General features: G+C 24.6%; 9 protein-coding genes across 9 annotated transcripts; 7 read left to right on the forward strand and 2 right to left on the reverse strand.

The window, feature by feature from the left end:
- Nucleotides 1-189: 189 nt before the first annotated feature.
- On the forward strand, nt 190-9789 carry SRAE_2000227700 (Vacuolar protein sorting-associated protein 13D; the record flags this gene model as incomplete). Its single annotated transcript, XM_024653328.1, has 3 exons — nt 190-286; nt 334-815; nt 856-9789. 3 exons carry the CDS (start codon nt 190-192, stop codon nt 9787-9789), a joined length of 9513 nt encoding a protein of 3170 aa, XP_024506816.1.
- Nucleotides 9790-10025: 236 nt separating this feature from the next.
- SRAE_2000227800 (Mediator complex, subunit Med11 family-containing protein) lies at nt 10026-10553 on the reverse strand (the record flags this gene model as incomplete). Its single annotated transcript, XM_024653330.1, has 1 exon — nt 10026-10553. One exon carries the CDS (start codon nt 10551-10553, stop codon nt 10026-10028), a length of 528 nt encoding a protein of 175 aa, XP_024506817.1.
- Nucleotides 10554-10900: 347 nt separating this feature from the next.
- On the forward strand, nt 10901-12354 carry SRAE_2000227900 (Vacuolar-sorting protein SNF8; the record flags this gene model as incomplete). Its single annotated transcript, XM_024653331.1, has 6 exons — nt 10901-10925; nt 11330-11346; nt 11454-11519; nt 11563-11752; nt 11798-12019; nt 12080-12354. 6 exons carry the CDS (start codon nt 10901-10903, stop codon nt 12352-12354), a joined length of 795 nt encoding a protein of 264 aa, XP_024506818.1.
- A 334-nt stretch (nt 12355-12688) lies between these two features.
- Nucleotides 12689-13437, forward strand: SRAE_2000228000 (N-alpha-acetyltransferase 60; the record flags this gene model as incomplete). Its single annotated transcript, XM_024653332.1, has 4 exons — nt 12689-12952; nt 13004-13085; nt 13125-13236; nt 13278-13437. The coding sequence occupies 4 exons, from the start codon at nt 12689-12691 to the stop codon at nt 13435-13437; spliced, it is 618 nt and encodes a 205-aa protein (XP_024506819.1).
- Nucleotides 13438-14754: 1317 nt separating this feature from the next.
- Nucleotides 14755-15361, forward strand: SRAE_2000228100 (Transthyretin-like family-containing protein; the record flags this gene model as incomplete). The annotated part of the gene is made up of 4 exons (XM_024653333.1): nt 14755-14983; nt 15022-15039; nt 15123-15175; nt 15218-15361. 4 exons carry the CDS (start codon nt 14755-14757, stop codon nt 15359-15361), a joined length of 444 nt encoding a protein of 147 aa, XP_024506820.1.
- A 371-nt stretch (nt 15362-15732) lies between these two features.
- SRAE_2000228200 (Transthyretin-like family-containing protein) lies at nt 15733-16228 on the forward strand (the record flags this gene model as incomplete). The annotated part of the gene is made up of 2 exons (XM_024653334.1): nt 15733-16041; nt 16091-16228. The coding sequence occupies 2 exons, from the start codon at nt 15733-15735 to the stop codon at nt 16226-16228; spliced, it is 447 nt and encodes a 148-aa protein (XP_024506821.1).
- Nucleotides 16229-16263: 35 nt separating this feature from the next.
- Nucleotides 16264-17556, reverse strand: SRAE_2000228300 (Transthyretin-like family-containing protein; the record flags this gene model as incomplete). Its single annotated transcript, XM_024653335.1, has 4 exons — nt 16264-16443; nt 16483-16742; nt 17066-17174; nt 17224-17556. The coding sequence occupies 4 exons, from the start codon at nt 17554-17556 to the stop codon at nt 16264-16266; spliced, it is 882 nt and encodes a 293-aa protein (XP_024506822.1).
- Nucleotides 17557-19087: 1531 nt separating this feature from the next.
- SRAE_2000228400 (Target SNARE coiled-coil domain and Microsomal signal peptidase 12kDa subunit family-containing protein) lies at nt 19088-22906 on the forward strand (the record flags this gene model as incomplete). Its single annotated transcript, XM_024653336.1, has 9 exons — nt 19088-19126; nt 19167-19261; nt 19304-20985; nt 21025-21367; nt 21788-21983; nt 22024-22099; nt 22428-22439; nt 22516-22622; nt 22670-22906. 9 exons carry the CDS (start codon nt 19088-19090, stop codon nt 22904-22906), a joined length of 2787 nt encoding a protein of 928 aa, XP_024506823.1.
- Nucleotides 22907-23066: 160 nt separating this feature from the next.
- SRAE_2000228500 (Lon protease homolog, mitochondrial) lies at nt 23067-26878 on the forward strand (the record flags this gene model as incomplete). The annotated part of the gene is made up of 3 exons (XM_024653337.1): nt 23067-25616; nt 25660-25944; nt 26174-26878. 3 exons carry the CDS (start codon nt 23067-23069, stop codon nt 26876-26878), a joined length of 3540 nt encoding a protein of 1179 aa, XP_024506824.1.
- Between the last annotated feature and the right edge of the window lie 391 nt (nt 26879-27269).

Genomic DNA, 27269 nt, shown 5'->3' on the forward strand with positions numbered 1-27269 from the left:
TTTAATTGTCCTATTTTTCTACTACGTGGAAATTTCTTTTTATAGTATTTTTAGTAATCCTCTACTTTTAATATGTTAGGTATGATTGTAATTTTAAAGCATATTATTTTACATATTTTTTTTTGTAAACTTTTTTTTTAGAATATAGTTTTTGAGTAAAACTTTTATATTCACAAATAAACATTCCATATGCTAGAAGGTCTATTAGCCTTAGTTCTCAATAGATATGTTGGAGAATACTTAGATGATATCAATACAGATAATCTCTCGATTGCACTACTTTCAGGTTAGTTTTTTTTCACTTTTTAAAAACTAATTTTTGTTTTAATTTAGGGCAAGTTGAACTTGAAAATGTTCCTTTGAAAAAAAGTGCTTTATCAAAACTAGAATTGCCATTGTCTCTTAAGAGTGGTGTTGTTGGAAAGTTAACGTTAACAATTCCAATCACGTCGTTACGTAGTGAACCATGGATAGTTAAACTTAGTGATGTTCTTATTCTTTTAGAATCTTCTTTTGATTATTATGATGAAGAGTATTTGGAAAGATGTGAAATTGAACGAAAAGAAAAATTACTATTAGAATTAGAAGAATTGCATAAAAAAGCCATTTTAAAAAGGATAAATTATTCTTCTTTTGATGATTCAGAAAAAAATCAATGGTGGGGAGCCTCAATGATAACATCAATTGTTAATAATATTCATCTTATTATTGATAACGTACACATTAGATATGAAGATTGTCAAACTCTTCCGGTACCATTTAATTGTGGTATTAGAATTCAGAACATTACTGTTAATACTGCTAATAGCCAATGGGTATGTCAAAGTTTTATTTTTTATTAATATTTTTCTTTAGAAAACTGGGTTTGTAAATAATGACAACGATAATTTTTCTTTTAAAAAACTTAATATTAAAGGAGTTTCTATTTATTGGAATGGGCATGATCAAATAATTTCTGATGTCACTTGTGTTGATCAATTACGAGATTTATTACTACCTCAAAATTACAAAAATAACTGTAATGTTATAAAATCTTTTGGTTTACAAATGAGAATGTCTAAAAATTTAAGTAAATTACCACTTTTTCATGAAGATACACCTAGATTTAAAATTGATATTCGTCCAACAAAATTAGATGTTGAAATGACAACTCTTCAATTATATCAATTTAGAGCCTTAAGTAAAGAGTGGGCAAGAATAGATAGAGCAAAAAATTTTAGAAAATGGAGGCCTTCTGTTTCAATAAAAGATGACCCTGCAAAATGGTGGAAGTTTGCCATTCTATGTGTTAAGGAACCTATTTCAAAAGTAATTAGTAGAAATACAATGAAGTATGCTTATAATCGAGCAAAACTTGTAAATCAATACGTTAGAACTTATGAAAAAAGATTAATTTGTTTTTTAAAAAACAAAATTAAGAAAATGCCTGAGATGACTGAAATTTTGTTAAAACATTTGACTATTCTTGAGACTGTCATAGAAGACACTGAAAAAGCTAGTGATACAGCATTTATAAAACAAATTGAGAGGGGTAATGAAATAAGTTATTATGAATTAAGTATTTTAAGAGATGTTTTGGCTAAGAGGATAATGAATGTTATAGATAAAGATATTGAAAAAATATCATTTGAAAATATTGTTAAAGGAAAGGATGACGAATTCGAGGAATTGATAGCTAAACCAAAAAATGATGATGTTGTTGAAGATCCAACCTCAACGACAAGTAATATATATGACTGGTTAACAAGTTGGATATCTGGTGCTTCAAAGAATGGAGAATTATTAGAGGATGAAGATAATAAATTTTTTGACAAAGAAGAAGACTTCTCTTCCATTAAGTCACATATATTACCACCTAATTTAAAAAAAGTTGAACAACAGGTTGAGCAAGAATTATTTGATGCCCTTAATGAAACTTGGGATGATACGGCTATTTTTACAAGAGATAAAGTATTAGCAAATCTCACTATTCAAATTGATAGAATAATTTTACGAATAATAAATGAAAATAAAATGAATGATATTCCAGCTAGTCGATGCCTCACAATGGATATGTCTAATGTTTCTAGTAAAGTTTCATTTTCAGCACGTGAAAGAAAAACTAATGTTCTCCTGACTACTGATAATTTTAATATTCAATGTACTAAGGTAACTTCATTACTTCATGAGAATACAATATCTGAAGTTGATAATATGTCTTGTGCAAGTTTTGAAGAGGATATTGATAAACAAAATCATGATATGCTTTATCCTAATGAGGGTAATGATACTATTCTTGGTTTGTTTGGAGAAACAACAAGTATTGATGTTGCTCAGGTGATGTTTGCTATTGGAAGATCTAGTTATGGAATGCGTTGTGATCAAGAAACTGAGACGAAATCTCCAATTATTGTAATGAGTTATTCAAGGTTTGCTCCCAAAAGTACAGTTTTTCATAAATTTAATGCTGAATTAGAACCTATATCTGTGACATATGATGAATCTGCAATAGATGATTTATATAGTATGTTTGGTATAAAAAAAGATGATGAAATGAATGGAAAAGAAATCATCGAAAATGATGGACCAAAACAAGATGAATTTAAAATACGTGAAAATAATTTTTATTGTCATTTTAAGATTCCTATAGTTGAGGTTGAATTAAAGACAAAAAGAAAAAATTTATTTAATGATGAAGGAGACTCTGATGTTGGAGAGTCATTTGCAACACTTATGATGGAAGGTGTTAATATTGGCCTTGCAAAAACAGAACAATTTATAACCAAATATAAATTTAGTGTTCAAACAATGTGCCTTCGTGATATGTATGATAATAAATTTGATAAAATTTTAGAAATTCAAAAGAATAATGGGCTTAAATTTGTAAAACCTATCTCTAAGTCTAATCCAACATTATACTCAACGACAACTATTGAAAAACGAAATTCATCTTTTAATGATTTAAGAATTAAAGAATATAACAATGATATGTTTGATAAAAAAATAACAGAAAAAAATAAATATTTTAATAGAAAAATATCTGGTTGTGTTTCTAGTGATTTTGAAATGTCTGAGACAGATCAACTTCTGTTATCTATAACATACATTAATCGGAAACATCCACAATTTTTAACAAAATACAAAGAGATAGAATTTAATATTGATACTCAGATATCAGATGCTATTGTTGGAATGAATCGAAGAAGTTGGATATTAATACAAGATTTTATTGGTTTAATACCAAAAATTCCAAAAGATAAATTTAATTTTGACAAACAAGACATTGATTTATTTACAAAATTTTTAGAACAAAGTGGTTTAGATACTGATAAAACTGTCAAAGTTACAGAAAAGTATTTGTCAAAAGTTATAGATATTTGTAAACCATCTAGTAATATGAAAATAAATATTTCTATGGATACTTTGAAAATTTTTATGAATTTTCCTAGAGCAAATACATATCTTGGTTCAATTGATCTTGATGATGTTAATTTATGTATAAATTTTGATAGAAATAATGATAAGACTCCTATGTTAATGAATGTGTCTTTAAGTAAATTATTAGTTAATAGTAATACATGTAGTTATAGTTATTTGTATCCCAATATTATTTCAATTTGTAATATGGGAAATGATGGTACAAAAAATGGTATAAACTTTACTATTGAAAAAAATCGGACAACTGACTTATCTTTAGAAAGACCATATGATATGGCAATATCAATGAATGTTGATAAAAACTATAGATTTGCCTATTTTCACATTCAAAGATTTCTCATCACATTTTCTGACTTTTGGACAAATTTTTTGGATCTCCAAGAACAAATAACAAAGAAACGATTAGTTAATATAGATGAAATAGGAGAATGTAAATTAAAAGGAAGAATTTCATTAAATTTAAATATTAACTGTGAAGTAAATATAATTTTACCTTTAAATCAATATAGTACTCAATGTATGATTTTACAATCTACAAGTTTATTATTATCCAATAAATTTGAATTAGCTTCTAAGACTAATTTTTATGATGAATATGTAATTGAAAAAAATGCTATGCAAGATGGTGCAGATTGCCTTCTTGATAATATGGAAATTTTATTACAAAATTTAAAAATATATGAAGGTCGTAGGGTACCAAAAAATTCTAACAAAACTTGTTTACCTTTATTTTTTTTTAAAGAAAGTGAAATTGAAGTTTTATCAAAGTCAATTCTTGGTAAAGATTATGATCTTCGAGTTTTATTTAGTAGAAATTTATCAAATTTTATATCTAGAAATGTTCCTAATATGTCTGCAGTTCTTTTTTTTAAAGATATAGATATTACTTTTACAACAGAATTTTATAAATTACTAAGAGGATTTTTAGATAAGAATCTTGGTGATTCTATTATTCAAGATCCTGATACAATACCATTAGAATGTTTATTAAGACCAGCACAGGATATTGATGCAGAACAACTGAAAAGTTTTATTAACTTTTCTTTTAGAATTCAATTTGACAATGTAAATCTTCATTTATTGACACCAATAAAAAATTCATATGACTATGAAAATTTAGGAACACTCGTTTTTAATGATGTACTTTTAAGTTTTGATAGTTATGTAGAGAATCACTCAGAATTAAATTTAGTTTGTTATTCTATTTTACTACAAGATTCTAGAAATAATTCATCAAATGAAAAAGAAAATTTTTTTAAAAATACTCTTTTATCAAAATATCAAAATTCAAAAAGTAAAAGTGTTTTTACTGAGATACACGTTTTAATGAAAAAAGATGAAGCTCCAAAAGTTACATTTGTTCTTCAGAAAATTCGTATACTTTGTATATTAGATTGGTATATAAATATTAAAGATTTTATACTTTTAACAACAGATTTTGTTTTACCAACTGAACAAGAAGTATCAATGTCAAAAGAATTTAATAGCCTTTTTGATAATCAAGAGATGCCAATAAATAAAAATGTTTCAGTAATGGTACATGAAAGAAAACATACAATTTCATTAAAGTTACAATTAACCGATACAGATTTTATATTTTTTGAAAATAATTCAGATCCCAAAAGTTTGTCGCTAATTTTATCATATACTGGAAGTCTTTATCTTGATGACATTAATGGACAACTAAATGTAAAATTGGAAGTAATGAATACACAATTAAGTTGGTCAATATTTATGTCAGAAAAAGATACAATATGTTTAATTTCAACTCCAATGAAATTTTCAGTAGAATTGGGTTGTGAAACATCAAAATTAACTTTAACTGAAAAGGTTGCCTCATTAATAGCAGGAATACGTTTAGAAGAAAAACTTCCTAAACATGTATGTACATGTTATGTTAAAGAGTCAAGTTTTAGATTATCTTATAAAGATGCTTTAGTTGTTAATAGTGTTGTTAGTGGAACAATTGAAAATTTTAAAAAATTATCAAATCATGAGCATTGGAAACCACTACCAAATAATAATCCAACTGCATTTAATTCAACAAAAATAAAAAAAATTCAAATAAATATATCACAATTTTCTTTTTGGTTTTTGGATGATTTTAAAGGTCCAGCTGTTTCTATAATGAGAATTTGTGCCTCAAATACAATTATTGAAAAGATTTATAATGACTTTAATTGTAAAGGTTCAATTAGTATGGAATACTATAATTCTAAGTTAGGTGATTGGGAACAATTATTGAATCCTGTTATCATTGATTCATTAACTATAACTCAACCAAAAAATGAAAAGAAAATTATTAATATAAAAATTGATAAAGATTCACCATTAGATTTTAATATAACAACATCTTTTATACATCTCTGTAATACATTATCAAAAAAATTTCCTTATATGATTAAAACAATTGATGAAAATTTTAAGACATGGTGCCGAAGAGGAAGAACTAATCAGGTGTCGTATTCTTTTAAAAATGATACTGGTTGTGATATAGCATTTACATATCAAGTAGATAAAATTCATTCAAAAGATAGTACTTTACAAAAATCAGTAAAATGGTTTCATGTTGGTGTAGATAAAAATGTACTATTCACTTTACCTATAAGTAGGTCTCATTTATATGATACTGTTAATACAAATCAAAATAAATTAGCTATATTTATTGATGGGTATGAAGAACTTCCAATTATAAGTCTTGAATCAATAAAAATGTTTACAGTTTATGGTAAACGAAAAAATAATTCAAAATTTAAGAATGGAGGATATAAAACAAAAATTATTATATCAATAACAATGGATACTGATGGTAGAAAAAGTATCTCAATTAGATCACAATTTTCAATTATTAATTATTTAACGGTACCTTTTATGCTTCGTATAGATAATACAGATTATGGTGAAATAGAATGGAAAAAAGTAAGAATAGAATCTCAAACAAATTATTATGTACCATTAAATTATGTTAATGCAAGAATATATGGAAGATCATTGTTAGATGATACAGAAATTTTACCTAATAAAATATCTGAATATATTATAATTGATCTAAAAGATGAATATTTTTCTAAACTTTATCAAGAACCAATTTTAAAAAAATATAAACATAGTAATGGTGAAATATCATATGCATATATTTCAAGTAAACAAGATGATAAAGTTTATTTATATAAAAATATTCCAGGACAAATTATTACAATATTTTCACCACTTATCATTAGAAATCAATTACCTACAGATGTTCAATGTTTAGTTAATAATAAAAATTATTTATGTAAATCTTCAAAAAATATTTCAATGGTTGATGTTAATATTAATGAAATTATAGAAATTAAATTTATGACTGAAAAACTTGTCTCAATTAAACCTATTAATATTAATAAAGAAAATATTAAAAAAGAAAATGATGAAAAATCACTTATTATAAGTATGGAAGATGAACAGGGTAGACAATTAGATATTTATGCTAATATATTTTTAGCTAAAAGTGGATCTATTGTTATTGTTATATGGGTAACATATTGGGTTGTTAATAAATCAGGAATTCCATTAATTGTAAAAAAACGTGGTTCATCTTCTGATGTTGCTGGACAGTTACCAGAACATGAATATGCTAAAGATAAAAATCCATTAATATTATCATTTAAAGATGATGAAGAAATAAAAAAATGTAAAGTTCGTATAGGAAATAAATTTGCTCCAAATAAAGAATATATATCAGAGTATTCTAATTCATTTAAATTAACACCTGGTGAACATTCATTAACATTATTTCTTAGACATCCTAATGAACCAACATTAATATATAATATTGGTGTTGAAATAAGTCAAGGAACAGGAAAATATAAAAATACACAAGTAATTATTTTTACACCAAGATATTTATTAATAAATAGAAGTTCACATAAAATTCATGTAACACATTCTGATGATATATACTCAAAAGATAAAGTTATTCTTGATTCAACATCAAATGTTATTTGGAATGAATCATTTGAAGATAATAAAATGATTTGTGTAAGAAGAGATGATGTTAAATATTGGTCACAACCATTTAAAATTAATCAAGTTGATTCATTTCATGTTAATATGCGAGCATATGATGAAACTCCAAATTTTATTAGAGTTGAAATAACATTAAATAATGCTAGATTTTGTATAACATTTACTGATACTGATTTATATCCACCACCTATACAAATAATTAATGATTCACATATACCAGTATTGTATTATCAACAAATGGAAACTTCAATACCAAGTTATTTACGTTCAATTTGTAAGGCACACAGTAAAATTGATTATTCATGGGATAATCTTTGTGGAAAAAAATTTCTTACATTACAAGCATCATCTTTTCAAAGTAATACATATGATTTAAGTAAACCAACATTTGGACCACCATTAAATTATGAAAATTATTCATATATCTTTTTAAAATCAACTATTCAATATAATGATAATAATTCTAAGACAATTGCTTCAATGAAAGGTCGGGTAATGACAATAGTTGAAAATAATCGAGTAAGATTAATTTCAATTAAAAAAAATCTTCCTGATTGTACACAGTTATGGAATATTACTGATGAAGGTTATATTGAAAATGTATCATTAAAGACAATTGAAAATGATGCTCCAGTATCATATGTATTAGATGTTAATAAAGATAGTACAAATTATGAATTATTTATTAATAGAAAAGATTTATCAAGAAAAAAAACACAATTATGGAAATTTGATAAAGATGGTAGAATAAGATGTGGATTAATTGATTATTATATAAAAAGAAATGATAAAAATTATCTTTATTTAGAAAAGTCTTGTGAAATATCATTATTAGATGAAAATGATTCAGAATTTATACATATATTTCAAAAAGAAGGTGATGGTATTCTTAATGTTATATCAAATTATGAAGGACCAACACTTGTTGTAAGAATATCTGATTATAATTCAAGAAAAAATAGTGAAATTATATCTACAGGAAATAAAGATTCTTTATATGATATTAATTTTTATATACCAAAAGGAATTGGAGTATCACTAATTAATAATTCATATGAAGAATTAATTTATGGAAGATTATGTGGTGTATATTTAAATGTTACTGTAAAAGATGCCTCATATGAAGGAACATTAAATGTAAAATCAATACAAATAGATAATCAAATAGAAGAATCTCAACAATTTCATTTTATTTATTGTGATTCACTTGATGAAAGATTTAGAGATGATTTTTATATACAAAATGATCAAGATACAAATTTATTATACTATTCATCATCACCAGCACTTAAAATTGAATTAAATTGGATACCAAAAGAACATTATGATTGTTTTGAATGCCTAAGAATATTATTTTCAAACATTAATATTAATTTAGATGAATTACTTTTATGGAAATTTTTTGAATTTATTCAAGAATCAACTACAAATGATAATAATTTATTATCTGATAATTTTAATCAACCACCAAGTATAGATTTAGATTGTATTGATGTTAAATCAGCTAGAAGATGTTATTTTGGTACATTACATTTAAAAGTTGGAAATGTTAGTTTATCAATTAATACAATACCATTTAATGGTATGCCTAAAAGATTAAGAAAATTTAAAAGTAATTTTAATATTCAATTGATAAGTTTTGAAAATGCTATAATATCATTACCACCATTTAAACAAGAACATACATTTGAAACATTAAGTTTTCTTGCTGAATCTTTAAGTAAATTTTATATAAGTGAATTGAAAACACAAACATTTAGAATTATTGTTTCATTAGATGCATTTGGAAATCCTTTAGGTCTTGCAACAGATATCAAAGAAAGTTTTCAGGCATTAGTTTTCGAAGGAGATTTAACTGGTTTTGTTAGTGGTTTTGGTTATGGTGTAGCTAATAGTTTCTCAAAAGTAGTTGCATCTGTTGCCAATGGTATTGGTACATTGACATATGATGAGAATCATGAATTATTACGTAGGAAAGCAATAAAATCATCAAATGAAACAAGTCAAAATAATCCATTAACACATCTTTATTCAGGTTTCAAAGGATTAGGTGTTGGTGTTATAGGTGGTATAACTGCTATAGCAAGTAACACAGCAAAAGAAACACAAAAAGAAGGTATACTAGTAGGTTCTGTAAAAGGTATAGGAACAGGAGTCGTTGATACATTTACTAAACCAATCCAAGGAGTATTCGATTTTATTGGTGGTACAGCATTAGCAATGAAAGAAATTGCCGGTAGTGGATATATGAAAAAAAGTAACATTCCAACAGTACGTCTTCGTCCACAGGGTCATCATCAACGTTTCCAAAACTCAGAACTAAAAACTCGCCTGTTTACACATAATAACAATCCTGGTATTATATAGATTTCAAAGAGAGTAGCGGTGAATAATTACACCAAAAAAAATATCGTCATATTTTATTAATAATAGATTTTTAATTGAGTTTATTTTATATGTTTTAATAAATATTTAAAATTAAAAAAACATTAATTTATTAATTTTTGATCTTCATAAAAATTATATACAAAATTATGAAATTGATTCATGAAAATAAGAATTTATTCTCATCCAAATACATTAATACGACATTGAAAAATAAATTAAAGAGGATCATCATCTTTGTAATTAACAAAAAAATTTTCATAAACTTTTTTAAGCTCATTTTCCATTAACATTTCTGATTGTTTGGCAATTCTAATATTAGCTTCACTAGAAAATGTTGATCCTTGATGATCAACACCAACACAAACTTTAGATAAATAGTCTAATTGTTGTGATAAATCAACATCTATAGAATTTAAACATTTTCGAAAATTTTGTGAAGCCTCTTCCATCTTATTTTTTGTTATTTGTTTATCTCTTGATAACTCCTGCAAACATATTTTTGTGTATTTTATTAGTTCAGTTATCTTTTGTTCAACAACATCTATATTTGCTAAGCGATTGGAAATTGAGTAGTCAGCTTCAACTGGTGGTTTTGGAGGTGCCTGGTGTATGATAGAATTTAACTTTGGCATATTTGAAACTGATTGTGATTGTTGGTGGTGTTGCCTGGATTGGTGATTAATATCTTGAGGTGAAACTGCTGAATGAAATCCTGGTTGTCCATACAGTTGGTTGGTATTCATTTTTTTTATTTGGTTATTGAAGTAGCATTTATTAAAAATACACAAAAAAAAAACAAATAGCTACTAGAAAAATATTTGAAGTGATTCAAAAAGCAGATATTTATTCAAAAACATTATTCGTTTATAGTAGACAAAATTAACTTTATTCGCTGTGAGATTCTTGTAAAAAAAGAAATATTAGGTTATCAAAGCCATTTTCTTTATATAGCCATTTTTGTGATTAAATGTTTTTTAAGTAAAATTAAAATTTGAATATTAAACTATCTAAACGTAATTATAACATAATTAAAAAATAGTCAAACCAGTTTAACATATATTAAAAAGAATTTAATCTATTAAAAATATTTATGAATTTGGAAGAAAGTATGATTAGTAAGAAATCTTTAAATGATAATGCTTAATATATTTATATTTTGATTGGTATTTACTAAAAAAAAAAATAAAATAAATATGATAGCTTTCTTAATCATTGATACTAAACTTTTTTTCTTTTATAAAATTTTATGTTTATAGAAGTAGACATTTTTTGTACTTACTTATTATAAATATTCTTGAACAGAAAAGAAAATTCAGAGAAGTTTTATGTATCATATGCCTAAATTTTAGCAAAATTTTTTGATAATTTTCATATTTCTCCTCACGTGGTCAAATTTTGTCTTGTCTGGAAAAAAAAATAAATAAAAATTGCCATTTAGTGGTTTAAAATGAACTGGTATTTCTGACTACTATAGTATCACAGTACCAGTTTAGCATATCCTTTTTCTGTTTTAACGTAGGGCCAATAATTTCCTTGGTAAATTGTTTTTTCATACTTGTAAATACGTATAATACTATATTCAAAAGTTGATATAGATATATTTTTTTTAGTATTAGTTTATTTTTATTTGTTATTATTTTTAGAAGGCAATGGCTACCAGAAGGCGTGGAGTTGGTGTTGGTGCTATCCAACAAAAGCAACAAGTTCAAGTAAAAAATAAAAATTTCTTTTAATATTATGACATTTTTGTAGGCTCAATATGCAGCAAAAGGTGAAGAGTTGGCGAGTGAACAAATTGCTAATTTTTCTCAACAACTTGAAACTTTTACTAAGAAATTAGAAGATTTTGCTTACAAACATAGAAATGAAATCAAAAAGAATAGTCAATTTAGAAGGCATTTTCAAGAAATGTGTGCACATGTTGGCGTTGATCCACTTGCTTGTATGTTTTATTTTTATTTATTTTAATTTATTATAATTTTTTAAGCATCTAAAGGATTCTGGGCTTCTAAATTAGGTGTTGGTGATTTTTATTATGAATTAGCTGTTCAAGTTATTGAAGTTTGCCTCTCCACAAACCATATTAATGGTGGACTTATTACACTTAATGATCTTAGAACACGTCTATTGAAAAGCAGAAGTAAGACACGTAAAGAAAATATTACAAATGATGATATTTTGAGAGCTGTACAAAAAATTAAAGTTCTTGGTAATGGTTTCGAGTTGTTACCCCTTGATGGTGGGCGTTTTCTTATACAATCTATTCCAGGTGAATTATCTATGGATGATAGTAGGGTTCTACAATTAGCTGAAGAAACAGGATTTGTAACAATTGAATTAATTATGGATCGATTAAGATGGGAAGAAACAAGAACACTACAAGTAATTGAACATCTGATAAAAGAGGGATTAGCTTGGGTTGATGAACAACCATCTGATACTAATCAATATTGGATACCTAGTTTATTTTTACAGCAATATTATCCAATAATAGGTAGTTCCGGTTCAACAGAAAGTAGTTTATCTTCTTTCTATGTTTCATAAAATATTATATAAATTTTTATAAAAACATTAAATAACAATATTTTCAATTTAATAAAAATTTTAATTATATATATTTAGATAATAATTTTACATAAAATAAGTATTCATTTTCATAAGAACATTTGTACTTATACTTTTATTGGTTATTTTTATAAATAATAATATATTATAATTAAAAGAATCCATGATGCAACTGATATTGCTTCAATTTTTTTGAAAGTGCATTTCACCAATAGCCAAAGGAAACAAAATTTGTTGTTAATATTGGAATATCAAGTACGTAGAGAAGTTGAAAATACTATAGATATAGATATTCAATCTAAATCGTGACCCAATGAATGATCCAGTTTCTAATACTAACGATCTCAACAAAGAAAATATTTCTATTGATGAAAATTGGAAATTACGTTATTTAAGTCATGAGGATTTACCTGCTATCAAAACAATATGTAAAGAAAGTTTTCCGGTTCAGTATCCTGATACATGGTATCAAGAAGTAGTTGATGGAGCATTTATATCTTTTGGATATTTTTATAATGATATTCTTGCATCTTTAATGATTTGTGAAATAAAACAAATAAAAGAGTATGAAGCTGAAGTATGTTTACGTATTTTTTTTTTCTTAAATTAAATAATTCTTATTATTTAGGATCAAAAACTTCTCTCCGATTATAATGGTTTTGCACTTTACATACTTAGTCTTGCAGTTAAAACTGAGTTTCGTAGGAAAGGTATAGCTAAAAATTTGTTGAATTATTTAATGACGGAAGTATTAAAAGAAAATACTCATGTTAGTGTAGTTTTTTTACATGCATTAACCCATAATTATGGTGCTATAAAATTTTATAAGAAAAATGGTTTTAAAATTCACACAACTTTAAGGTAAATAATATATTTAAATTTTTTAAATTAATTTTTTATAGAAATTATTATTTAATAGATGGAATATATTATGACGGGTATACTTTTGCATGTTATGTTAATGGATACAATGATTTTAAATGGTGTTTAGAAGCGATGAAAGTTTTTACATCCTGGATTTTTTGTCCATTGAGATCCTTGATAAAACATGTATTCATGTGAAAATTATATATAACATTTTAATACGGGAAAAGCGTTAATAATTATTAACTTCAAATAGTTTCAACCAGTAGAGTTTTATTTTTATCTTTCATTTCCTTAAATGACAACATACAAATTAAAAAAATGATTTATACAAGAAGCAATTATTTTTTTATTAACATAAATACTAAAGTTCTTTCAATTAAAAAAAAATATTTTTTTAATTTTGTTTATTTTTATGGTGAATATTTTTTAAACTTTTTTACTACAAATTAATCATATATATAATAGAATTTTATACTAATAACATTTATATAAACTGGCTTGTTTATTGAATAAATAAATATTTTTAAAAAAACAATTAATTATTAATATATATTTGAAAGGAAAAATCTTAGTATTATTATATTTATATATATTGGATAGTTCCAAGCAACAATAAATGTATAATGAAGTTTTTTATAGTAATGAAATATTGCTTTATTAATTTTTTAATAAATAATTTGTTACATAAATTTTAAATTATAAAAATAACTAATTATAATACATTTAAAATCAACATATAAATTAATTACATTCTACAATCTATTTTTTAAAATCAATTTTTTAGATTTTAATAGATATAAAAAAATATATTAATTAAAAATAATTACAAAAAAAAGATAATGCATTATTTTATAAAGATTGTATTTATTTTTGCTAATAATAAAAAAAAATTAATGTTATACAAAACATTTAAAAATATAAAAATAAATTGGTCTATAAGATTAAATTATTAAATAAAATAAGGTGGAAATTTAAAGATGTTGATCAAAATAAAAAAAAAATTCTAAATTATTGTTAAAAATTAATATTGTTTTAATATAATTTATAAGTTTCCCCCATGAAGGAGAAGACTAATATATCGTTATTTTATAGAATGGGTTCATAATTTTTTTTATAAAAATAATCAAAATACACTTATTGCCAAATAAGTGTTTCAAAATGTTGTTCTTCTATTCATCTTTCTAAACAAAATTAAATACCAGTTTGAAAATAGAAGCTGTACATCAAAAAATGTAATGACATTGATATCTAAATATTTTTCACATTTATAGTTAGAATTAGGAAATGATATCATTAAGAGACTTCTGCAACTTAATCGAAAATTGTATTCGCTAAATATTTATTAAAAATACGCAACAGTATATATATATTTTTTTTTCTTAAATGGTATCATTTTAATTGATTTTTTTTTGTAAAAAAAATAAAAGCAAAATTAGACGACTGATTTTGGTTTATATATACATTTAAAATTACTTCCTTTAATTAAAAGATAATAAAACTTTATTTTAAAGAATGAAATATACTTTTTTTTTATTTTTTGCACTATTTTTTTTTATTTCTTCTATTGATGGTTTAGGATTAGGGAGAAAACAAACAGCAGGTGCAAAGGGTAAATTAGTTTGTGATGGTAAACCAGCTTCAGGAATACTTGTGAAACTTTATGATGATGATCGAGGAATTGATGCTGATGATCTTATGGCAAAAGGAAAAACTGATGGATCAGGATTTTTTGAACTTTCTGGTAATATAATTTTTTTTTCTTTAATGAATTATTTTTAGGATATACACATGAAATTGGTATGTTTAAATAAGTAATATAATTATTTATAAATTAATTATATTAAATATTATTATTAAATAATATGATAAAATCTTTTTAGGAACAATTGATCCTAAAGTAAATATTTATCATGATTGTAATGATGGTTTTATGGTAAGTTTATATTCTACCCTTTATGACAAATTTTTTTTTTAGCCATGTCAAAGAAAATTTACAATTTATATTCCTGATGACTATGTTTATTCTGGTGAACATCCAACAAAATACTATGATATGGGTACCTTGGAATTATCAGGTAAATTGAAAGGAGAAGAACGTGATTGTATTCATAAAATCTAATGTTTAAATTCTATAATCATTATAATAAACAAAATTTACCTTAATCTCTTTTTTGTTATAATTTTTTTTTGTAAAAATAAAATTGGTAAATAAATCAACATTACTATTGTCTTTTTTAGGCTTTAAAAAAGCTTAAAAAACTATTGAAACTAATTATGTATGTAAATAAAAAGATTATATTTATTTATTTCGCAGCTTATTTTTTAACTTTATAAAATTTTATGTTACACTTTCTATTATAATTCTCAAATATAAAAATTCTATTATACTATTGTATTTATAGAATATAATAGACAATTTCTATTAAAGAAATTTTTAAATATCAATTTCATGAAAAATTCGATTTTCAATTAAAAAAATATATTATTAATATGTTTTTTCATCTCTCAAAAATAATATTTTTATCAATTTCATTTACCTTAACATATTGTTGTAGTGCAACATCTTCAAAAAATGTTTATTCAACAGGTGTAAAAGGAATCGTTACATGTAATGGTACCCCAGCTAAAAATGTAAAAGTACAAATATATGATAAAAATGCTATTGGTAAAGATACAGAAATTTCCTATGGATTTAGTGATGAAAAGGGACGTTTTGGTATTAGAGGAAATGAAAAAGTTGTTATAGGAAATTTTAATCCATATTATGCAATAACTCATAACTGTAATAATGATAATCAGGTATATAAAATATTGAAAATCAAAAAAATTTATTTTTTTTTTCTTTTAGATATGTAAAAGAAAATTTACCAATGAAATTAATAAAAAGTATATAGAAAAAAATACTCGATCATATGATGTATATGATGCAGGTGTCATTGAACTTGCTCCAAAACGATCAAATGAATTAAGGGATTGTAGTGTATGATTAAAAATTTAATTATTAATAATCTTTTAAATTTATCAAATTTTTTTAATTTTAGTAGTATTAAAATTATTTTTATTACTAGTTATTATTTCAATTGTTTGTTTACATTCAATAGTAACACTTTTAGACAACTCAACAATTCCTAAATCACAATATTTTGTAGGAACTTCTCCAATATTAATGTAAGTTTGAGGTATATGATATTCAATTTTTTTCTAAAAATATATTAAAATATTTATTAATATTATTCTTACACTAGTTCTTCCTTTTACATTACAAAAATGTCCTATCTCAAGAAGTGGTCTTATTGTTAAATATTCTTTATCACTTCCATAAAAAGTAACTCGACCCATCAAATCAGTGGAGGCTCTATTCATTAAATCATTAAAAGTAAAAGTATCTTTTTCATAAAGTTCCAATTCAACTTTTTCAATTGGTTTTGTATTACATAAAAATGTACCTTTAACACCAACTGATTGAATTGATCTACTAAATAATGATCCCAAACCACTAACTATATCAACAATAATAATAATATTTATATAGAAAAAATAAATATAATTTTGATAATACATAATTCAAGAATAGTTTTATAAAATAATATATTTTAAAAATTTATCAAGGTTATTAAATATTGAGTAAATCTTAAAAAAAAAACTTTGTTTAATACTTTTTCAATATAATATAAAATTTATTTTTATTTTATTATTTAATTTGATGCATTGATTAGCGAATGATATATATATATATATATATGTATATTTATAATTAAAATTTATAAATTATAAATTTTTAACCTTTAAATTTGGTGTTAAAAATATTATGGTGAGTTGATACATGTCAAAGACGTTACATTAGCTAAATCAATGTTACCTAAATTACAAAATGTTTTTGGTACACTTCCAAGTGTTATAAAATCTTTTGATAACAAATATTCTAATTTTTTCTGTAATAATATCAATTATTAATTATTTTATTAATGTAGTTATACTTACAGAACTTCTATCTTTAACATTACATTGATGTTCAATAGTAACAAGTGGTGTAATTTTTCCAATTTCAGATTCTGAACCATAAAAATTAAATCTTCCCTTCATATCAGTATGTTGTCTATTCATAAGATCATTTAAACTATTTCTATCTTTATCATATAATTGTATTTTAATCATTTCTGATGGTTTCTGATTACACAAAATTGTTCCATATATACCGTAAGCTTGTTCTTTTTTTTTTAAATTTAATTTATCTGATATTTGATCAAGAAAGGAAGCCCCGGTATTAGTTATAAAAATAATAAAAAATAATATAAATACTTTAATTATATTCATGTTAAACTGTTAAATCAAATTAATATAGTTTATAATCTATAGAAATCTTTCTATCAAATCAAACATTTATATATAAATATATTACACCTTTTGCAAAAAATCTAATAAAATATTTATTAGAATGAATAAATATAAAAACCTATAAAAACTTTAAAATATTTATTTTATAGATATATATATAAGCAACTGTTTTTAATTATAAATTTAACATACGATCATTGACAAATAATTAGTCATTAAGACTTTTTTTTTATTCTTAATTTATTTTTAAAACAATTATTCATTTGACATAATTTTTTTTTTAAAAACTTATTTTTAAAAATTTATGATGACATAATCTAAATATTTTAAAGAAATAAACAAAAACTTCTATTTTTGTTAAAAAGTGATTAAGAATTACTCATATCTTATAAAAAAAATGTGTATACTTTAGCAATTATAAAAATGTTTAAAATATTAAAGTTTGTTTTATACTATAATGACATCATTGAAATCACATATTAAAGTTAAAGACAAATGTTTAATAAATATTTATTTATATATGAATTTAATGTCTAGGCTTAAATATTTAGAACAGTTGTCATCAATTAAAAAAATGAAATAGTTTTGTTAAAGTTGGTTGATGAACTAACTTTTTTAGTATACATATATCCTAATGGTAATTGATTTTTTCAATGATTTGTGTATATCAAAGTTGCATTTATAATAAAATAATAACTTATTGATGTTGGTTAATTTTTTAGCAATTAAAATATAATTTATTAAATTATCATGTTTTTGTCTTTAGGTAACATTACTCTAAGCATTTTAGTTTTCTTAAAGTTCTCTAAATAATTTTCATTCTTGTTTATTTTAATATTTTATTATTTTCTTAGACATTAATCTTTCCATAATAATTTTTTATTTTATTTTAATAGTACCTTTTAAAGTTTTTCTTTCTATGCAAATAATATTATGTATAATGAAAGTATAATAATTATTTAAATTTAAATAAATTTATTTATCTAATCATATGAATATTTAAAATGACAAATATTGTCAATTGTATTTGTCAATTTATAAAATTTGTTATATTTTTAGTTATAGTTTGAAATTTTCTTTTATTAACAGAAAATTTTAAATATACTATTATAATAGTGGTTGGTTTTAAATGTTGATAAGATCATTTTGATTTGTAAATAAAAAATTTGTTTATAATAAGTACAACTTCTTTTATCATGCCGTTCTTTTTTAAAACAAATTGAAACTTTTTGATAAAATTAAATATAAATTATTGTATTTTAAACAAAATTTTGTAGAAAAAAAAAAATAGTTTTTTTAATGATTATTTTATTTATAGGGTACTGTAAATAAGTAATAGTTCAAAAAAAATTAAATTACAAGTTAAAATAGTCATAATAACACCAGTACTCCTACAGCGAAAATGATAAACTTTAATCTTTGGAGCGAAAAACGCGACATTATTGTTTTAAAAACGTTACTGTTGGTAATTGTTTCGTATCTAAATATTATTTAAACATTATTTGAAAATATGATAAATCACGACCTTGCACAAGGGATTCTTGATTTTGTAAGTTTTTTTTTGTTAATTTTGAGCATATTTTCTTAAGTTTAATGAGCTAGGAAGAGAATATTTTCAATGTCTGGAAGTGGATTCATTAGCAGCTGTATTCGATTGTATAGTACCAAAAACAATAGATTATATGTATGTTAAAATATCTAATAGAATTTAAGTTAAATTTTTCAGACATAAAACAACTAATACCGTTAATGTTACGGGAAGTGATGTCTTTGAGTCACTTTATCTTCTCCTAGAAATGTTGTCTGATGACATCAAATTTGTAGATATCATAGAATTCAAAAAGGCTGCGAAAGGTGATGATTTGGAACAGTTAAAACTTCTTGCTTTAACATTATATCAATTAGCTATAATTGATTGTAATATGGTTAGCAAAATAAGTGAATCCCTTAGTCATGAATCAGTTGGAAAAGTCGTTGAGTTGATAAATTTTCTGGAAAATCCATGCAATTGGCCTCAAGATAAACAATGGAGTTTTATACTTATGTCAAAAGAGAGACAAAGTGTTTTACCATCAGATATTGATAAGGAGAATTTCCAATTACCCAGAAATTCTTTGTGTCAAACACCAATGGGTTGGAGAAAACCAAGTCAACCAAATAGTATATTAACAAGTAAAAGTCGGACCAGAAGTATGTACACTTTTACTCCATCGACTAATTTTAATTCATCTTTTGTCAACAGTCCAATAATGAGTGCTGTTTGTTCTCCTTCATTTGAAGCAAAAAGAGAATTGAGGAGACTTAAAAATTCATACAATAAAATTTTGAGAGATTTTGAAGAATTAGAAAGATCAAATGTAAGAATGAGAGAAACTTTCAACACAATGAAGAAATCTCTTTCGGATAAGGTAACTAATTTAGAATGCCAATTAGATAATAAAAATTCTGAATGCATTATGCTGATGGAACAGCTTGATAGTCAATTAATATCGACATCTGAGGCAGAAAATTTACAGGAATCTAATAAAAAATTACTTACGACAATTACTTCTTTGAAAAGTGATATTGCTAGATTGACTAGCATAAATGTTGAAAATACCAAGAAATGTTTATCTCTTGAAAAAGATGTAAAATTTAAAGAGGAAAGAATTAATTTACTTGAAAAAGATTTATCTGAAAAAGACGATTATCTTATGAGTATTCTTGACAAGCATACAAGTGAAACGAATGAAGCAGAATTAGAGAAACAACGACTTCAAGAGAAATTAAATCTTTTTGCGGAGCGTAATGAGGAGTTAACAAGGGATCGTTTTAGATTAAAAGAAGATTTAATTGAGGAACGAAACAATGCTCACGAACAACAACATGTCATTCATAATCATTACCAAGAAAAAATTCTGGAATTAAAGAGGGAAGTTGATAGTCTTTTAAGACATAGAGAAACATTGTTAAATCAGAATGAAACTTTTAAAATCTCACTTCTTGGTGCAAAAGAAGCACAAAAACAACTAGAAGATGAAGTTATATCAATTAAAGAAACTCTTAATTCAAAAGAAGAAGTTGTTAAAACTACTGTTCAAAGAGAGGAATCACTTAAGAATTTAAATAACCGGTTAACATTGAAAATAAAAAGATTAGAAACAGATATGGAAACGGTGAAAAAAACATGTCAGGATGAAGTTAAAAAGTATAGTGAGTTAATTGAACGACAAAGTTTATTTACTTCTAATGATGTGATCAATGAACAAAATGAACAAATAGAAAAACTAAAGGAAGAGGTTGAATGTCTTAAAGAAGAAAATGAGAGAAAGGCACGTGAGATTGATGAATTAAAAGAAGACATGAGGGCGTTAGAAGAAGAAAGGAAAAGTTGGGAGATGTTCAAAAATTCAGACAAGAATTTTTTTTGTAAGATTGATGATAATATGTTTAATAATCATCCGTCAGTATTCGAAGACTCATTTTCTAATACGGAGCTTCTTAGCAATTGTCCAAATGATTTTAACTTTGATTCTGAATCTTTGGTAATGTTTGCAAATAGTATAACTGAAGGAGGTGGTGATGATACATCGTCATATGATGCGGAAATCGAGCTAGAAGAATATACTTTTACAACAATTGCAGATGGTATAACACGAGTGTGCCGTGTTGTTAAAGATACATTTGATATGAACGAAGATGATGAATCAGAATATCAAACAGCTGATCAATTTTTGCGAGACTCCAGAAATAGTTGTTATGGATCTTCATGCTTAGAATCAATTGCTGAAGAAAGTAGTGAACTGACAAGGTCACTCTCAACTAAGAGTCTTCATTCCAAACTAGGAAAGAAAAAATTTTTTTCTAGGATTGGTAAGAGAATTTCTAAATCTAAATTAATTTAATGTTTCTGTTATTATTTTTTATAAATGTATATATTTGTATCATTTTACTAATTTTTAATTCGTGTAGTTATCAACATAAAGTAATTAAAAGTTTGTTATCTTTCTTATAACGAATAGATGTTAATTTTACACGTATATATATTTCATTCGGAAAAAAACTTTTACTTCTATTTTGAATTTGAAAAGACCATTATCCTATTGTCTAATTATTTTTATAAAGAAAATCTATTATACATAACTTTAATAGTATAATTATTTAAATATTACTGATAGTCGTAAATTATTATTTATATGTAATTTTTTTTATGATGACGTGTTTATTGTAGCTTTAATGTAATTACATATACTTCTAGACAAATGGCCTATAATAGACCTAGAAATGGGGCAAAACCAGATCATTTTTTGGAACAACAAAACAATGAATTAACTGAAAGTTTAGCAAACAAAGCAAAAGCTCTTAAAAGAATAACCATTGCTATTAGTGACGATGTCCGGGAACAAAATCGTCTTCTTAATGATATGGTAAGTTCTCAAGCAAGAAACATTTTCAATTCAATTTCAGGATGATGATTTTTTAAAATCAAACAGTCTTCTTGGAATAACAATGAAAAAACTTGGAATAGTTTCAAAATCAGGTGGTAATAAACTCTTATTATATTTAGTTTTTTTTGCACTTTTTGTCTTTTTTGTAATTTACAGTCTTATGAAAAGATAAGTCCATGAAATCAACAGAAATAGTATATTATATTTTGTATATAAACATTAACTTTAATTAAAATAAAAAATTTTTAATTTTTTATAAATAAATCATTTTTTTACTTCTACTTTGTAATATTTCAATTTCTAAAAGAATCTCCAATTGTGTTTTGTTAAAATAATAATAAATTATTCATTATGTGATCATTTATTATTTTGTTTTACACTAAAAATTTACTTTAATCTCTTACAATGATGTTTGGAGTATAGTCACTTGCTACTGTAAGGCCACATATATTATTATTTTAAAATACACCTCATTGGTATTTTATTATTGTTTTTCTTATAGGAATCAAAGTTTTTTTCATTATGGATAGTGTTATTGCTTTACTACCTTCATGGATGACTTGTTTCTCCACACATATGGATTTCCATGGTCAACAGAAAGCTGAAAGAATATATGAAGTATTTTTTGTATAATTATTTATTTATTTTGTAAAAAAAAATTTTAGGTTGTTATTGTTACATCAGCAGTTGTTGGTTTTCTTATTGGGTTTTTTACTCAACAAATTTCTCATATGGTTATTTCTATTGGAATAGGTTTTGTATTATCATGTATTATTATTTTACCACCATGGCCTTGCTTTAGAAGGCATCCAGTACAATGGTTACCAAATGTTGAACCACCAAAGAAGGAAGAGGAAAATGATGATGAACAAAAAGATGAAGCAGATAAGAAAAATGATTAGTTTTTCTATTGATACAATAAATTATAACATATGTTTCATTGATGTTTTTAATTTATATTTAAACTTTTTTTATTCTAATTGATTTTTTTTTTGGTTATTAACCACATAATATTTGTTGGATTTTCCAGGTTATATAAATATATATTTTTTAGAATTTTAGATGTCCCTTTTATTAAAAAGAGGTGTTTCCACATTACTTCGTACTAATCAAATTTTTTTTTCATTGAAAAATAGTACAAGAGGATATGGATCGTATAAACTTTTAAAAGTATCACAAGTTAGTTCAATTAATCAACAATTTCGATTTTTTTCAAGTGATAAAAAAGATGACGACAATAATGATAATTCAGATAAGAAACCAGATGGTGTTCCAAAAAATAGTGGAAAAGTATATGATATTGGTTCATCCTCTGCAACAGAAGTATCTACACCAATTTTAGACTGGAGTGCACCATTAAAAACTGCAATACCTGATGTATGGCCGGATGTACCTATTATTGCAATTAATAGGTATCCCCTTTTTCCTGGATTTATTAAAAAAGTTGATATTGTTAAAGATGAAAAATTAAAAGAACTTTTAAGAAGGAAAGCTGCCTTGAGACATCCATATGTTGGAGTCTTTGTTAAAACAAATGATGAAAATAGATCAGAGGCAGTTGAATCTATGAAAGATCTTTACCATGTAGGTAGTTTTGCACAAATAATTGAAATGAGGGACACAGGAAGTGTTATTGAATTAGTTTTAAGTGCTATTAGGAAAATTAGACTATTAGAAAAGATTGATGATGTTATAGTTGAAAAATCTTCTGAAAGTGGGTTCAAAGTTGTTAATAGGCTTAACACTAGACGAAATGGTAAAGTTAAAAAAGAAAAAGAAGTTGAAGTTGAAGGAAATGAAAGTGAAAAACCAACATTAGAAGAATCTATAGTTAACAAAAATTTAATTTATGGAAGAACTGAGAATGTCGTTGAGGATACAGTTGTTAAGACGATAGAAATAAAAGCACGTATGCAGGCTATTGTTCAGACAATTCGTGACGTAGTACAATATAATCCATTATTCGGGCAACAGATAAATTTGCTTCTTCATCCATCACAAAATGTCATAGATAATCCAGTATATTTATGTGATTTAGTTAGTACCCTTGTCCAAAGTGCCGAAACAAAAGATTTACAATCAGTAATGGAGGAACCAAATATAACTAAAAGATTGGATCATGCTCTAGAGTTAGCTCAAAAAGAAAAAACAGTAGCTAAATTGAAATTTGATATTAACAGAGATGTAGAGAAAAAAGTCCAAGATCAGCATAGAAAATATCTTCTTCATGAACAATTAAAAGCTTTGAAGAAAGAATTAGGAATTGAAAAAGAAGATAAAAGTACAATTATTGAGAAGATGGAAGAAAAGATTAGCAAACTTACAGTTCCGGAATATGCTAAAAAAGTTATTGATGAAGAAAAAACAAAACTTGGTTTCTTAGATTCACATTCACAAGAATTTTCTGTTTGTCGTAATTATTTAGATTGGTTAACAAGTATGCCTTGGGGAAAGACAACTGAAGAATCAATGGATATTGAAAAAGCAACTAAAATTTTAGATGAAGATCATTATGGAATGAAAGATGTAAAAGATAGAATTCTTGAATTCATTGCAGTGGGTATTTTAAAAAATAAAACAAGTGGTAAAATTCTTTGTTTTCATGGTCCCCCTGGTGTTGGTAAAACTTCAATTGCAAGATCTATAGCAAGATCTTTGAATAGAGAATATTATAGATTTTCAGTTGGTGGATTACATGATGTTGCAGAAATAAAGGGTCACAGAAGAACGTATATCGGTGCTATGCCAGGAAAAATTGTACAAGCTTTAAAAAAAGTTCAATCTGAAAATCCATTAATTCTTATAGATGAAATTGATAAATTAGGTGGTAATGGATATCATGGTGATCCTGCTAGTGCATTACTTGAGATGTTAGATCCAGAGCAAAATGTCAATTTTAATGATCACTTTTTAGATGTACCTTTAGATTTGTCAAAAATCTTATTTATATGTACTGCAAATGAAATTAGTAAAATTCCTGGTCCATTAAAAGATCGTATGGAATTAATTGAAGTTTCAGGATATGTAGCAGAAGAAAAAATTAATATTGCCAATTCATACTTAATTCCAAACACAGCAAAAGAAACTAGTATATCTTCCAAATTGTTAAATATTACAGATGCTGCTTTAGATAAGATGATTAAACATTATTGTAGAGAAAGTGGAGTTAGAAATTTACAAAAACACATTGAAAAAATTTTTAGAAAAGCTGCCATTGAAATTGCCCGAAGACCTGAAGGAATTAATGGTAGTCAAATAGTTGTTGATGATCATAATTTAGAAAAATATGTTGGTAGACCTAAGTTTACTTCAGATCGATTATATGATGTCACACCACCAGGTGTAGTTATGGGATTAGCATGGACAGCTATGGGTGGAAGTTCTTTGTATATTGAAACTGTTTTGAAAAAGAAATTGCCAGAAACTAAAAACGTTTCAAATGACAATAAGAAGGGTGGTTCAGAAGGTTCAGTAGAGGTTACTGGGCATCTTGGTGATGTAATGAAAGAATCAGTTAAAATTAGTTATACTGTTGCCAAAAATTATTTAATGAAAATTGATCCTGATAACGATTTTCTTAACAAAGCTCATCTTCATATCCATGTTCCAGAGGTAAGTGAAATAATTTAAAAATAATATTATATTTCTAAATTAGGGTGCTACTCCAAAAGATGGACCATCTGCAGGAATAACTATAACTTCATCTTTCATTTCATTGGCACTTAATAAGCCTTTAAGACAAAATGTTGCAATGACTGGTGAAATATCACTTACAGGAAAAGTATTACCTGTTGGAGGTATTAAAGAAAAAATTATTGCTGCTAAAAGAGCTGGAATTAAAAATGTTGTAATACCATTTGAGAATCAAAAAGATGTTGAAGATTTACAAGATTTTATCAAAAATGATATTGAAATTAAGTTTGCCAAAACGTATAGTGAGGTATACGATTATGTTTTTGAAAATTAGAACTTTTATAGTTTGTTTGTTTTTTTGTCTCATAATGATCTTTAAAGTTAATTATATTAATGTATTTTTTGCCTATTTTTATATAAAATTGTTATGTTAGTTATAATAAAAAAAATTTTATAACTTTAGATTAATAAGGTTCAAATCCAAAAATTATTTGTTGTTGTTATTTTTTATTATAATATTCTAAATTATTAATTAGATGATTGAAGAAATTGATAATAGTGATATTGAAGCTTTAAATGATTTAAAGGATGTGGAAAAAGAAAAAGTAGAAGTAGTTGACTTGACTATAGATGAACAAAATGATTTATTAGAGGAGAGAACAAAAAAGGAAAGTAGTATGACAAATGATGAACTTGAAAATTTACGAACTGAAGCTTTAGAGATAAAAAAAAATGGTAACACACTTTTTGCTGAACAAAAATTTTCTGACGCTATTGATAAATACAATCGCTGCATTGAAGTTTGCCCTTTAAAATATACCAGTGATCATTCTGTATTCCATGGAAATATTTCTGCTTGTTATATAAAATTAGAAAACTGGGATAGTGCAATAAATTCAATTGAAAAAGCACTAAACTTAGATCAAGAAAATTTAAAATTCATTGAAAGAAGAGCATTTGCCAAAAAAAATAAAAAAGGTGAAGCTTTAGAGGGAGCAATTGATGACTACAAATTGTTAATTGAAAAAAATAGTGATGCAAAATCTAGGGCTTCTTATGCATTAAAAATAAAAGAAATTGAAGATTTGATTACAGAAAGAAATGAAAAATTGAAGGCTGACTTAATGGATGGACTTAAAAAGTTTGGTGATTTTTGTTTAAAGCCTTTTGGATTGTCCACTAATAATTTTGAATTAAAACAAAATGAAGAGGGTGGGTATTCAATTAATATGAAACAATGAATTTGTTATTAATTTTTTGTTTTCTACTATAATTCAGAATAATATTTTAAAGTGAATATTTTGTATATTTTTGAAAATAAATTTTTTAAATAATTTGAAATTTTTAGAAGAAAAAACTACTTATTTTTCTTTGTATTGTACTCTATAAAAATTATATCCAATGTATTATTGATAATTATTCTTAAGTATGTAAAGTTTTTTTTTTATAAAAAATGATCTTTATTATGTATATGATGGCAAAGAATAATACAATAAATTTTTTTTAATTAATTATCCTAAATATATATAGGCGAGTATTGAGTAGGTGAAATTATTTTCAATTTTTAAATATTTAAATAACTTTTCTAATAGAGAAAAACACGCTGATTACGAAAAACGTAATCATTTTTAA

This window comes from Strongyloides ratti (assembly GCF_001040885.1).
Source record: "Strongyloides ratti genome assembly S_ratti_ED321, chromosome : 2".
In the NCBI taxonomy this organism is placed as follows: domain Eukaryota; kingdom Metazoa; phylum Nematoda; class Chromadorea; order Rhabditida; family Strongyloididae; genus Strongyloides; species Strongyloides ratti.